This window comes from Microplitis demolitor, chromosome 1 (genome assembly GCF_026212275.2).
Source record: "Microplitis demolitor isolate Queensland-Clemson2020A chromosome 1, iyMicDemo2.1a, whole genome shotgun sequence".
Lineage (NCBI taxonomy): Eukaryota > Metazoa > Arthropoda > Insecta > Hymenoptera > Braconidae > Microplitis > Microplitis demolitor.
In genome coordinates, this window is record NC_068545.1 from 12,216,100 (window position 1) to 12,232,010 (window position 15,911).

Here is a 15,911-nt window from a genome sequence, read left to right on the forward strand (position 1 = left end):
TTTAAATTAAAATATAAATTATAAAGATAATTTCTGGACATCTGAATGATACATGAGTATTTACTTAAATATATGAACTATTTATTCATACCATCTACTTATTTTTACTCTATCCCATAAATTAAATAATAATTATTCAAAATCGTACAATTGTCCTCGGGAATATTGCCAAGATATTGATTTACCTTTACCTGGCGGTCAATTTTTCCCCAAACCACAACTGACATCCTTGGTCGGATGACAAGTTTAAATGAAATAATATGTTAAACAAATGTTGCGGCATAATGTTACAATGGATTATGCATCCCAACTGTTTCAAAATCATAAGAAATATTTAAAATTTACAAAAATCAATTGTTTGTATTTTTAAATCATAAAATCAAATTAATTCGCACACGTGCTCTCTCATACGCCACGCACATGCGCCAGCACTGTGCACGGACTGCCGTCTCAATCAGCGAAATGGCGGAATGCCAGCGCAACGATTAAAATTTAAACGTAAAATTAAAATACTTAACTTACAACTAACTAAAAATTGAATAATTTGAATCGTTACGTGACAAATTTTTAGTTATATTCAGTAAATTTAACTATCTCGTTTTGTAAATTTTACTATATTAGAATGAAAAAAAATTAAATTAAATTTTTATTAGCTTCTAACTTTTTATTATTATTAATGTCATTTTGATTATTAGTGTTATTTATGTCATCTGCATTGGTGGTGGTGTCAATTTTTGATTTTTTAAAAATCACTTGTTTCAACCGAGACTCGAACCCTGATCTCCTGCGCGCGAGTCCTTTCTCATGTCTGACGGCCCGATATCTTCTTTGGACAAAAGTTACTGAACTTTTAATACATATATGTATATGCTATCCCCACCAACTTTTAATTTTATTCATACATAGTAGAATTTATTATACAGATAGTAAAAAAATATAATCGTGAGAGCAAAAAATACACTGCGTACAGTAATTTTTAATATTTCGTATAGTAACAAATCCTATATTGTATTAGAAAATTTACTATACACATAGTAGAAAATATAATCGTCTTAGCAAAAAATACATTACGCATGGTAATTTTTGATATCTTATTATGTAATTATTACTCATAAGTAAATTTTACTAAACGTTTAGTAATAATTACAATACGGAATGTATTTTTTCATATCTGTTAGTAAATTTTACTATAGTATTGTAATTTTTAGTATGCTTTTTACTTCGTGTGCATTAAGGCTACTATTTAATAAGAATAAATTGACCATCGCTCACGTCTAATTAAATACAAATTAATTACCGCGTCATTAACCACTACCAACCACGTGTCGAGATTTTTATACATGATTTTTATATAGTTTGCATTCGCTATCGCGTATCAGTCAGTCGCATTCGCTAGCAGTATTTTTCTCACAGTTTTTTCAGTGTCATTATTGTAAATAATCCATCTTATTTATTATCTTTAATTTTTGTATAATTATTAATTATTGAATCAACCACACCTGCACCCGTATTCTTCTGTGCATTCGCTCATTTTACACTATCATTGAATTTATCTCATGACTCCATCTTTTCAATTATATATATAATGTTATCATATGTTCTAGATTCTTGGAAAAGGCAGTTTCGGTAAAGTGTTACTTGCGGAATTGAAGGGTACAGATTTTGTTTATGCAGTAAAATGTTTGCAAAAAAGTGCTGTCTTGAAAGATGATGATGTTGAAAGCACATTAATAGAGCGAAAAGTACTCACCTTAGCTACAAGACATCCTTTTCTTTGTCATTTATTTTGCACATTTCAAACAGAATCACATCTTTTTTTCGTTATGGAATATCTGAACGGTGGTGATCTTATGTTTCATATACAGATGTCAGGGAGATTTCCGGAGTTTCGTGCGAAGTTTTATGCTGCGGAAATCTGGTGTGGACTTAATTTCCTTCATAAAAAGGGGATTGTATACAGAGATCTGAAGCTTGATAACGTATTACTAGATTATGAAGGACATATTCGTTTAGCTGATTTTGGAATGTGCAAACTACAAATATATCTCGATAAAACTGCTGATAACTTTTGTGGCACACCAGATTACATGGCTCCCGAAGTAAGTATAAACTTATTCATTGTTGAATGCAAGACATAATCAGGAGTAGTATTTTCATTATTATTTGTTAATTTACTTACACTAATAAGTACTATATTTGATACCTGCAAATGCTTATAGTTAAAGTACATGACCATAATTAATAGTATTCGTAGATATATTTTTAAGTAAAATTATTTGGCTGAAAAAACACCGAAATGCCTAAATTTAGTAAAAACTATAAAGTTTTCTTGAAAGCGGCCGAAAACACGCCGAAAAATTTTCAATCGTCTCAAATTGACCAACATTTCGCCGACAATGGAATCAGCATATTTTCGAACTTTTTTTAACATACCCTAGTTGAAATGATTTCGGGCATCTGATCAGGCTTCATATAATTTTTTCGATCAGAAATAAGGGCCCAAGAAATCACCCTTACTATTTGCCCGACTAGAATGTAATGCGATTTGAGATGGCCCTGGCAAAAAGCCCATTGGGTAAGTAATCGGGCAAACAGTTAATTACCCGATCGGGTCTACGTTTTACTGTATGATCGGGAAATAATTTAGAAACCTAAGAAACTTTGTTGTACTTGCCCCGATTATTTTTCCGATTAAAATTCTATTATGACTAGTTTTATAATTCTTCGCCCGTTTAGTTGCCCAGTCAGATAAAAAATTATCAGGATACAAATAGTTAGCCCCTCCGGGTACCCATGCAGGCTAGTATGTCCGGGTTCATAATTTTTTGACCGTTTAGTTGGCCAGTCGGGTAAAAGTTATTGAGATATAAATATTTAATCACTTTAGACAGCCGAGGGAGCTAAGTATAATAGGGTTTAGAACTTTTTGCCCTTATAGTTGCCCGATCGGGTTGATGGTTTTCAGCATATATATTTCCAAACTCAATAGGCTCCCGGCGAAGCATAAGAAATGAGGCTAACAACATTCTCACTGACTAGTTACCCGGGTTTTCGATAGTCGGGGGAACGAAATTGTTTCTGTTTTGGCACCTTCTCGGGTAGATGTCATCGGTCCTTATTTTTACTTCCCGATTGGACGCTGATTGACAGTCAGGCAGTTGTCAGGTAATTTCTACCAGGGTAGCATTTTTTATGATTTTAACGAGATTTTGGGACATAAACATCTTATGCAACCATAATTGAACTGAAAAAAATTTGAAGCAGTGAAACTCAGAAATATTTCAAAATTTTTAGATTTATAAATGCAGTCAGTGATCCATGGGATTAAATAAAACTAGTGAATTAATATCATTAAAAACTTAGTAACGTTATAATTTAAACTCGATGCTAGATAAAATAAATTCACAAATAACATATTCAAATTAAATAATCTCGAGGACATAAAACAAAGTCAGACTACGGTATACTTTGATCACTGATCACATCTCTCATTTCCTCCAGATCCTGGCGAAATATCTGATTATTATTGAAGAGCGCTCAGACGACAGAAGTAACTTATTAACAAAATAGCAAAGAACTATCGACATAAGTTGCGGTATCATATTCGATAAATAATAATAAATTATTAAATAACGGTCGGGAAATTTTGGAGACTAAACGTGCTACGGGCTCCCCGAGCACAGCAATTGAACCATTATATTTCGTCTTGATAGTCGCTATCCATAGCGTTCAATATTGGTTCATACCTCCGTTACGACCACTTGTGAACCTCCCTGTGGTGCCCAGGTGCAGCGTCGATTTGGCTTCCTCGAACATTGTAAACGAGACCTGCCACCCATTGTAACCGTAGCTTATATTATTCCAAACTCTACTTCGAGGGGGCTACGAAATCTCATTCGTTCCTGTGCAGTAGGGTGTCCGTTATTTACCAACTTGATTTTTTTTGCAGCGCCCCCTAAATTTTTCGTTTATGACCTAAAAAAATTATCAGACCCATATAAGCCCTCAATATTCATATTAAACCGTGCCGCAAAGACAATACGTTTCCCATTTGAATAAAATAGGCCTCAGCGCGTTTGACATATAATTTTTTTCTCCTAATCAAGTTAATATAAAATTCAGATGACTGAATAATCATGTGACTGACGAGTTGAGTTCAAAATTATGGAATTTATCGAGAAAAAAATATAAGAGATTAAATAAACTTTTTAACATATTGATTAACACTCTGTTTTATTAAATATTCTCTGGTAGCATTAGGAAATTTTTTTTTTTTTTTTCAAATAGCTAGAAGTAGTCAACTCCCTAATTCTAAAACAATGATTATTCAGTGTTTCACAGCTATAAGTATACTAGATGGTATACTTATAGCTATAAAATAGTGTTTATACACTATTTTTCAGGGTTACCCGTGTTAATATGCCCGAAAAAATATCCCCGAACATAATATCCCCTGACAAAATATCTCTGCGTCAAAATATCTCAGGAACACTATATATATTTGTGATAAAACATAAAAAAAGTGGTTTTATCATTAGATTCGCTTCATTGCCTTTTGGGTTCAAGATAAGAAATTTCAGGGATGGCCTGCAAGGTCTATTACTTTCTCTTTGCCTATCAAATCATATGAATCAAAAATTTTCCATGAATTAAAAACATTAGTAGAGAACATTAATTAGCTTATTACCGTGCTGCGTCTTTTTTCACGGATTTTGTGTGTGTTTATTCGAAAGTAGGCCAACACATAAGCTAGTTATCGTGCTGGGCCCACAACACGTCTATTGTGATATTTTGTCGGGGGATATTTTGTCGAGGGACATTTTGTCGTGGGCATATTATGTCCGGAGATATTTTGTCACATGGATATTATGTCTAGTGATACTTTGTTACGAGGATATTAACGCGCGTCACCATTTTTCAGTGGTTTCTACTATTTCAGATTTGGAGAGAATGATACTGCGGAGAGAGCTGTCTAATAGACTAAAGAATATATAAATACGCTACCTTAAGAACGAAAATAAAAAATAATATGTTATTCAAATCGTAAGTGCTCTCTAAAAATTAGTGAAATTCACTGCGAGAGAGTGGAGAGTCACTATTCACTCTACTATAAATATACAACTAATTCAATCAGTGATATATTTATAGCTAGTTTCCAGTGCATATACACTAATTCGCAATGAATCTCATTAAATCATTTTTAGAGAGTGAGTATAAAAAAAGATTTCCTAATGCCACCAAAAAATATTCAATAAAACAAAGTGTTAATCAGTATGTTCAGAAGTTTATTTGATCTGTTAAATTTTCCCAATAAATTTCAAAATTTTGAACTTAACTCGTCAGTCACATTGCAATTCAGTTATTTGAATTTTTGACAGTGATTTTTTCGAGAGCTCAGTTAATATTGAATATTTTTTGCAATAATCAATTCACGTTTATTTAGTTTATGATAATCTTGCGATCAATTGGATTTGTTCAGTAACGAGCTTGATTAGTTTGAATCAAGCTTCGTGCATTTCTGCTCGGTTCAGGAGTTGCCGAGCTCGCTACTGACTGAAGGTCAGAATAGTGCCGGGTCACTCGCTATTTGGGCCCGGCACATACAATTTCTAACTCAGGATCGTGTCAAGACGCCTTGAGAATCCGCTACAAGCTGGCCAATCACATAATTCGTTTTATATTGGCCAGCCAATGAGAGAGTTCGCTATCAACTGCTACCTGTTAACGCGCTTTCAAGCCAATGGGAAAATTCGTTATAAGCAGCAAGGCTGCCACGTCGACACCAAGCTTCTCGACGATTCAACGACGCTACCATTCTTCTTCTACAATGTGCTTTGCTACTTGCAACCTCGTGCTTAAAACCGCTTCAGTAATTAATACCTTTGGTGATATTAAACTAAACCGCTACGCTGAATTATCCTCAATATTTAGTCAGTATATCAAGGCTGCTATTTATTGAGAATATATAAATTGTTCTTTTGCTAGTAATTAATTGTGAATTAATTTCCGTTGAGTTAACCGCTACTGACCACGTGTCAACTTATACGTGAATTATATCTTTGAGTTTTCATTCGCTATCGCATATTATTTTCTAGTCGCATTCGCTCTTGAGTATAAGTTCTCATAATTTTAAAGTGTAAATAGATCTATAATTTATTTATTGATAAAATCTGTGTGATTTTTAATTGGTTAATTCATCTCGCCTAAACCAGATCCAACTGATTTATTCGCTCATTTTACACTTTGGTCCTTCGAGCCGGATCTGGCGAAATTGAAACAATTGAAAATTATCTAAAAAAAAAAAAAAATTGTGAGAAGTAGTGAAGTGCCAGTTTTGCGTCGTGGAAATTGCTAAGTGCCGTGGTCATTGCTGAGTACTACTAGAGTGCTACCCGGGGTGATCTATTTTACACACCGGTGTAAAAAAGACATTTAGTTAGAAAAGTTCGAAAACTTAGCGTCGGGTTCACGTCATCGCGTCCATTTTGTGTGCCACGTATTATCAAGATGGCTGCCGAAGCTCAAGTCGCTCTTCAAATGAACTGAATCGACACGATGCGTAATATGTCCGTTCGCTTAACTAATGAAGTACTCGCTAACCAAGGTGCCGCTGTTATTGATGCAGAACTCGCTATCCTCAATGATTTGTGGAATCGCTTCAACACAACTCATGAGAGATTATTTGATGATGTGCCTGAGATCATCGAAAATGAATACCGCACAGGTAATGCATATGGTACCGCTAATCTTGTATACACTGAGCTTAGAGTGAGACTCAGCGCTGCTAGACTCGCTCCAAAACCTGCTCATGAAGTTCAGCCCGCTAATCATGATCAAACCGCTTACTTTGGTGGAGTGCACAAGTCTAACTTGACACAAATCAAACTGCCAACCTTCCAAGGTTCTTATGACGAGTGGGACTCGTTCAAGGACTTGTTCACATCTCTCGTCATTAATGAAGATTCGCTGACCGGGTCGCAAAAAATGCATTACCTGAAGACGCAGGTAAAAGGTGAGGCCGCTGCACTACTCGTTAATCTCCAGATCACAGATGACGCTTTTCAACCTGCTTGGGAATTGTTGAATACTCGCGATACGAATCCACGCAGATTACTCGATATGCATATCGATGATTTGCTGGATCGCCAACCGCTAACGTCACACTCTGCTGCTGATTTGGATGCGCTGTTACTCGCTAACAAGAAATCGCTGGACGCTTTCTGGGAATTCCAATTGGTGAGTTGGACCCCTTTTTAATTCGCTTGACTGTTCGCTGTTGCCATCAGACTTGAGAGTAGAATGGATGGCTTCGCTCGGGTTATTCAACGAGTTTCCCACTTACCAACAACTACACGACATGCTGAAAGCAAAGGTTCGTGCGTGGGAAAACTCTAAAATTGGCGCAAAGATAACCTCTAATCAAGCTAAGGGTGTGGTTGAAAAACCCCCACCCAAGTCTTACGCTAAGTCACCCGCTACAACCAAACAAGTGAAGTTTGTAAGCAGTAAATGTGCTACTCCTGCCAGATCAACGCTATCTACATCTACTGGTTCCGCTAGTTACGTCGCTTTCACTCCCAAGGATCGTACGAGTGAACCGGGCATGTGCCCAATCTGCAAGGAGAAACACTTTGTTCTCTTTTGCCCAAGCTACCAGAAGATGTCGCCACTAAATAGGAGAACGATCGTCTAGCATTATCGTCTTGGGACGCCACCGCTACGCTGACTTCCGGACTAAGCAGAAGTGCCGCCATCGTGATCAGCCACATCACACGTCAACGCACCTTGACGATGGTGCTACCGCTAAACCTGTACAGGACGCTCTTTTAGCTGACCCAGCTCATTCGCTCAATGTTTTACTCGCTACCGCTATTGTTAAGTTGAATTCGCTAACAGGAAGTACATGTACGGCCCGTGTACTTATTGATCAAGGATCGGAGTTATCCTTTGTGACGCATTCGCTAATCAAGAAGTTGAATATTCAACTCAGTAAAGCAGCTGTACCATTACCTGGGATTAGTAATGTGTCAGCTGGGCATTCGCTTGGGTCATGCAAGATGACGCTGCATTCGCTACACAACAACGCTTCTATTACTATTCAAGTTCATGTGCTTACTCTCTTGACGGTAAACTTACAACCATTTACGTTAACTATGAGAAATGGCCGCATATAACTGGGCTACAACTCGCTGATCCAGACTTCTTGACATCACGACCTATTGACCTCATTCTGGGTGCAGCACCAGCTGCACATATAATCAACGCTAAAATACGAAAAATGAGTGACAATGACCCAATCGCTCAGTCAACATCACTTGGCTGGATTATTTATGGATCTGTGGACACCGCTACATCAAAATTGACCGCTTATGGTCATCACGTCGCTGTTGATGATCAACTACAAGACTTGTTAAGCAAGTTTTGGTACCAAGAAGAGCCACAGACAGAATTCGCTACACGCTATACCGAAGAAGAAGAAGAAGAGTGCGAACAACACTTTGTCAATACACACTACAGACAGTATGATGGTCGATATGTCGTTCGCTTGCCGCTTAAATCTTCGCTAAGTCAACTGGGTGATTCGCTCAGAGCTGCACAATACGCTTTACTACGTCTTCGCAAACAATTGGAAGCTGATCCAATCTACAAGAAGTTGTACTTCGACTTCCTGAAGGAGTATGAAGACTTGGGACACATGAAACGTATGAAATTGAAGGATCTACTACCGAATAGCTACCTGTTGCCTCATCATGGGGTTTTAAAAGAGCAGAGCACTACCACTAAGCTCAGGGTGGTATTCAATGGTTCCTGGAAATTCATTAATTAATGTAACGGGACGGTTAGGTCTAACTCCGTTTGACGGGAGGCCGATTCCACGCCCAATAGGGCATACTCGCGCTGCGCAAATCGACTATCTTCTACCGTAATATTATAAAAGCGAAATGTGAGCATGAGCTCACATTAGCTTACCCATTAGGCATGCAGTGCATGTGGGTGCCTCACCAACAGCCACCACGAGACCGTCCTCACTTCGACCCAAACACTCCTCCCATCTCAGGAAATAGAGAGACTCTGGTCGAAGTGGGGCTTGGATTGGGTCCCCCATGGTACCAATTCCATGTATTGGTGGACATGCTGCAGAATAAGTGCTGAGCCACAGCCTGCACTCAGTGACCCCAAAAAGGGTTTCTTTCACATTATACTCACTCGGGTTTCTGACAGCAGTTAAATAAACTTGCCCTCGATTATTATTACCGAGTAATTATCACTATATGCTAGTGATAGTATAATGTACGAGCTAGTTTCCCTTAGAATTTTTAGACAGTCTGAAGAGTTGGTATCACTCGCGCAGAGGTACCTATTGGCTTCCTGCAACCACGGAGTTGCCGCATGTTACGGACGCAAGACATGCGGGCACGGCTAACGGTTGGAGTACTGGTCCCAGAACCCGCGAAGAGGGTGGTACTTGCTAGTTTGACGCCCCTTAGGGGGCGCTAAAACAACTTCTGGGATGGTTCCTGGAAAACAACATCTGGCGTATCTGTCAACGAGATACTTCATGTGGGCCCAAAGATTCAAGTTGACATCAGTGATGTACTTATTTGCATCCGCTGCCATCGCTATCTATTCGCTACTGACGTAACAAAAATGTTTCGTCAGATCGCAGTTGACAAGGAAGATCATCATCTACAGTGCATGCTCTGGTTTGACGAAGATGACATCCCAATAGTATTTGCACTCGCTACTGTTACTTATGGAACAACATCGGCTCCATATCTCGCTGGAAGAGCACTTTTACAACTCGCTGAAGACGAAGGAAATAAATTTCCGAAGGCTGTCGAACCGCTAACTAACACACGCTACGTTGATGACATCTATGGAGGTGCAGATGAACTCGCTGAGGCAATCCAAGTTGCTCTCGACACAAAAAATATGTGTGCCACAGGATGTTTTCCGCTTGCTAAGTGGGCAAGTAATTTAATTGAATTACTCTCTCAAGTCGCTCCAGTAGAAACCCAAGAAGATACACCAAGAGAGCTTGGGGATACTACAGTAGAAGTGCTCGGGCTAACCTGGAATTCAACACAGGATAAATTCCAGTTCGGCTATTCGCTTCCAGAAGCATCACAATCTACTAAACGCACAATTTTATCTGAAATTCCTCGCTTGTTTGACCCACTGGGGTTTTTGGCACCGATCATCGTGAGAGCCCAGATGTTCATGCAGAAGTTCTGGCTGCAGAATTTTGACTCGGATGCTACGCTATCACCGTCGCTTCTTCAAGAATGGAATTTGTTTCGAGATGAACTACATCAGATCTCGAAGATTCAGATACCTCGCTGGAATCATGTAAAAAATGGTGTATCAATCGAATTACATGGATTCTCTGACGCTTCACAACTCGCTATGGCTGCTGTAGTTTATCTAAAAGTTACTGACGCTACTGGAAGCTCCAATATTTCGCTAGTGTGTGCCAAAATACAAGTTGCACCACTGAAGCCTATAATTATACCAAGAATGGAGCTCAATGCCGCTGTGTTACTCGCTAAACTGGTACTCTCCATAAAGAAGGTTTTGAAACTTGAAAACGTTCCAGTTTTCATGTGGACAGACTCCGCTGTATTCTTAACGTGGATACGAAACAACCCAACTAGATGGAAAGTCTACGTTCGCAACAGAGTTACCAAGATTCAAGAATCACTACCAAGTGTCAACTGGGATTTTGTTCCTGGAAAACTTAACCCAGCTGACTGCGCTTCAAGAGGTTTAACAGCAGTCAAACTAGAACAGCATTCGCTATGGTGGACGGGACCAAAGTGGCTCAGTCAATCAAAAGATAACTGGCCATCTTTTGATATCCCTACGCAGACGGTATCACATCTTGGAGAACGTCCAGGTCTGGTTTTTACCATCTTCAAGGCAGATTCACACCCGCTATACACGCTACTAGATAAATTCTCTAAGTTGACACCTTTACTTCGCACTCTTGGAATCTGTCTTCGTGCCATCGCTAAATTTAAAAAAGTGCCACAGTCCTCACTGGCCACACCACTCTCTACAGTTGACCTGGAACTCGCTAAGACTTTGCTGATCAAGTATACTCAAAGTCAGTACTACTCGCAAGAGCTGAAGCTATTGAAAGATGGTGATTCTCTACATCGAAATCATCATCTCGCTAAATTGATTCCCTACGTCGACTACAACGGAGTACTCAGAGTCGGCGGTCGCTTGAAGAATTCGCTGCTGGATGATGAACAGAACAATCCAGCCATTTTACCAAGGTCATTACGCTTAAGTACGCTATTGATAGATCGTTCGCATCGAAAAAGATTCCATGGGGGAACTCAATTGACTCTCGCTGATCTACGGAGATCTGTCTGGATAGAAGGTGGTCGAGTTCCAGTCAGATCACACATTCTTCGCTGCGTCGTGTGCATGAGACATAGAGGTGTTCGTGCACAACAATTGATGGGACAATTGCCACCCGCTCGTGTAAGACCATCTAAAGTATTCTTACACACTGGAATAGACTACGCTGGGCCAGTAACACTGAAGACTTTCCAAGGTCGAGGTACCAAAACCTATAAAGGATGGATCGCTGTGTTTGTATGTCTCACTACGTCCGCTATACATATTGAAATTGTCACCGATTACTCTAGTGACGCTTTCGTCGCAGCATTCAGAAGATTCACTAGTCGAAGAGGCGCCTGCAGTATCCTATACTCGGACTGTGGTACAAATTTTGTAGGAGCAGACGCCACGCTAAAGAAAGAATTCGCAGCAGGATCGAGACAGCTAAAAGAAGAGTATTTACTCGCTACAGATGGCACAGACTGGAAGTTCAACCCACCAAGCGCTCCTCACTTTGGTGGCAAGTGGGAAGCAGCCGTAAAGTCAATCAAGTTTCATCTCATACGAACTATTGGTGAATCGCTATTGACTTACGATCAACTCGCTACAGTATTAACACAGTTTGAGGCTGTGTCAAACTCAAGACCGATCGCTCCGCTATCTGAAGATCCTGCAGATTTAACCGCTCCAACTCCTGAACATTTTCTCATCGGTGAACCGCTAATCGCTGTACCTGGGCCCTCGCTACTGGAAAATAATTAAGTTACGTTGTCACGCTGGCAACAACTACAACAAATGTTCCAGAGATTTTGGAGTAGATGGTCATCAGAGTACCTTCAACGTCACCAATCTATTTCGAAGTTGCAAAATCCGCAAAACAACATCAAGGTGGGCTCATTAGTCTTGTTGACTGATGATAGATACCCACCATCGAAATGGCCGCTTGCTCGAGTACTCGCATTACATCGAGGCAGAGATGGCCTGACTCGAGTAGTCACGCTGAAGACCGCTACCACGGAACTTGTACGACCAATCTCTAAGCTGTGTGTACTACTAGTTCACTCTCCAGAGGACAATCCAATCGACACCGTAGCCAGCCTTGGGGAGAATGTTCAGTCACGAGCTTGATTAGTTTGAATCAAGCTTTGTGCATTTCCGCTTGGTTCGGGAGTTGCCGAGCTCGCTACTGACTGAAGGTCAGAATAGTGCCGGGTCACTCGTTATTTGGGCCCGGCACATACAATTTCTAACTCAGGATCGTGTCAAGACGCCTTGAGAATCCGCTACAAACTGGCCAATCACATAATTCGTTTTATATTGGCCAGCCAATGAGAGAGTTCGCTATCAACTGCTACCTGTTAACGCGCTTTCAAGCCAATGGGAAAATTCGTTATAAGCAGCAAGGCTGCCACGTCGACACCAAGCTTCTCGACGATTCAACGACGCTACCATTCTTCTTCTACAATGTGCTTTGCTACTTGCAACCTCGTGCTTAAAACCGCTTCAGTAATTAATACCTTTGGTGATATTAAACTAAACCGCTACGCTGAATTATCCTCAATATTTAGTCAGTATATCAAGGCTGCTATTTATTGAGAATATATAAATTGTTCTTTTGCTAGTAATTAATTGTGAATTAATTTCCGTTGAGTTAACCGCTACTGACCACGTGTCAACTTATACGTGAATTATATCTTTGAGTTTTCATTCGCTATCGCATATTATTTTCTAGTCGCATTCGCTCTTGAGTATAAGTTCTCATAATTTTAAAGTGTAAATAGATCTATAATTTATTTATTGATAAAATCTGAAATCTGAAAAATCGAAAATTTTTAATTGGTTAATTCACCTCGCCTAAACCAGATGCAACTGATTTATTCACTCATTTTACAGAATTACTATACGTTTAAATTCAACCATTAATAACTTTCCAATCAGTAAATTTATCAAAAAATCATACGAGACCTTTTTTCTAGAGCTTTTAATTTCCTACAAAAACATGTATTTTTCATCTCTGTCTATTAACTTGCTTAGAAGAGAAAAAAAAATGTCAAAAGCACCAAAAACCCATGTTATTCAAATGAGAAATCTATTGTCTTTGCGGACAACCTACGGTGTAGTCATCACACCACCTAAAAAGTGAGGCTCTAGGCATCATCACTGGTCGGAAGACATGTTATTTTGGCGACTAACCACGACTCAGCTAGATCTCCCATATGAAACTACACTTGTTCAAACACACAACTCAGACGTACTCCGCAATTCTAATACTCGTCAGCATATTATGGATCCAAAAAAAATAGACTCGGAAAAAATAGTCCGTAAAAAATAGACTCGGAATAAATAGACTTGGAGAAAATAGACCAGCAAAAATCAACCTGAAAAAGGCCATTCGGCAGCTGAAATAAACTAGATTTCTCATAATATATTTATTATTGGACTGTTAAGTTTTTGATAATATTAAGCGTCATTGAAAATTTATAACATGAAGTCTAAATAACAATAGTTCAAATAGCTTTTTGTAATAAATTAAATAGTGCACTATTTACATATAAATAAATCAGATGATGTAAGATGAAATTAACAAAGTCTAGCTCTAATAATCAAGTTGACATTTAGATTAAGGAAGGCCCGTGAGTCCACGGCTTGTATATAGTGGGAGAAGAATGGATGGAGAAGCGAGGATGTGAGAGTGACTGAAAGTAGTAAAGCGTGCAAGTGAATGGAGCAAGAGAATGAAGAAGAGTAGTTGAGGGAAGACCACGGTGTCAGAGAGTTGAGATTAGGAGTTGCTCGAATACGAGTCGACCAGATAGTCGAGTTTGGACTTTTGAAGCGAGTGATGGTGAATCGGAGAGTTACCAAGGTAGGCCTTGACCACATCCTTGGCTGATGTCTTCTCGGAGCTTGTGGCTTTGGGTATTGGGTTCTTGGAGCCGTTTATCGTAATATTTGTTGTCCTGATTTACCGCATTATTTATTTTATTTTATTATTTTAACTGGAAGGGTGTTAAGTTTTGTGATTTGGCGTCCACGAGAGGCTCCCGATGTCATACTCAGGTATCTATTTGATTGATGGACCGAGAGTACTCGACCGCGGGCCTTTCATACCTTCCGCGTCACTCTCGCGTCATCTTTACAATATTTTATTTAGTTTTCTTTTCTTTATTCTGTTTAATTCAATTTTAATTATTCGGCTTCTTCTGCGTAAAAAGAACTGCGACCCTCTCTCTATAACCTAGCATACTGAGCGCACCAGGACATGCCGCTACCTCCGTTCATTTCACTCATCTCCGAAGGATTTAGATATTAGGTTTTAATTTACGTGTACGTTTAGACCGGTTGCCGATACCGGGGAAATAAAAGTTGGCTGGCGCCCGTCAGGATCTGGAAGAAATGGGAGGCGTAATTGGTGGGCGAAGCATAACGTGGCCCGATTTTGTGTAGTTTGATTTTAAGTAATTGAGTCATTTTAGTGAGTTAAAATGTAGGTGTAATTTTTTTAAGTTTTATCGTGTAATAAGTAAAATTTACGTTACAATACATATCTTGTGATACATTTTAGTGTATCATTATGATGTGAAATTAGACTCGTTTTTTGAGAGTGAGGGTAAAAATGGCCAAAGATTATTTTCGATAAATTATTGGAAGAAATGGTCAAAACAAGAAGCTTAAGGTCATAAACTGAAGATTATTAGACAAACTATCCGATACTTTTTACGGAAATCGTCTATGAGTATTAATTTTAAAATTATATGAACTTGGAAGTGGATAAAAGCTGATTTTTTCGAAAAATCGTGGAAATTTAAAACAGCCATAACTTCTAAACTAACGGGTTTTTCACCACTGGGGATTTACTGGAGTAAAGTCCGAATACACTTACGACTTGGGCAACCTTGTTAAAAAATTAAAATTTGGGCTCCAGGTGATTTTATAATCACCAATAAACAATTGTCGAAAATGACGGCTCAGGGTGGCGGATTGGGGAAAGGTCAGGCACTTCAGATTACAATAATTTATCGAAATTGAACAAAATAATTAGTCATATATTAAACAAACGAATTAAATTGATCGGTATCACAAAAATAATCGGTTACAACAAAATATAAATTGCCGCTGTCGGCTTGACTCTGTATAAAAAAAACAAAAAAACAAAAATTGCTCACAGAAGTCGGACTTGATCAAAACACAAAGTCAGTTCGTTGTTCATAGAAAATCAGTCGGTTGTCGAAATAAAATAAATTTATTTTATTTTTCACACACACATACTACGTGCGTATTAACGGAATACTTGACGACTGACGGCAGAGTATTGTACACGGCAAGACTCTACTGCCGTTGCAAATCAGACACAGATAATCCGTAATGCTCAGAATTGCTCGATTGAAATAAAATAAAATATAAAATAATATTTTGTTTCGATAACGCGTTTAAATTGCACTATCATACACTTATTACGCGTAGTTAATTAATTAATTTTTATTATCACGCGAACGCACCTCACTTATGTATTAACAAATTGAATCGTACACTTTATTTAATTCCACGCCGATGCTTCG

At 38.6% G+C, this 15,911-nt stretch overlaps 1 protein-coding gene across 1 annotated transcript in view; it reads left to right on the forward strand.

Moving 5' to 3' along the window:
- The window catches only part of LOC103573741 (putative protein kinase C delta type homolog), a 435,992-nt gene that overhangs the window by 334,478 nt on the left and 85,603 nt on the right, over positions 1-15,911 (forward strand). Inside the window, exon 4 of the mRNA XM_053739097.1 lies at positions 1,605-2,099. Within this exon, the coding sequence (XP_053595072.1) occupies positions 1,605-2,099 (495 nt within the window). The remainder of the gene's footprint in view (positions 1-1,604; positions 2,100-15,911) is intronic.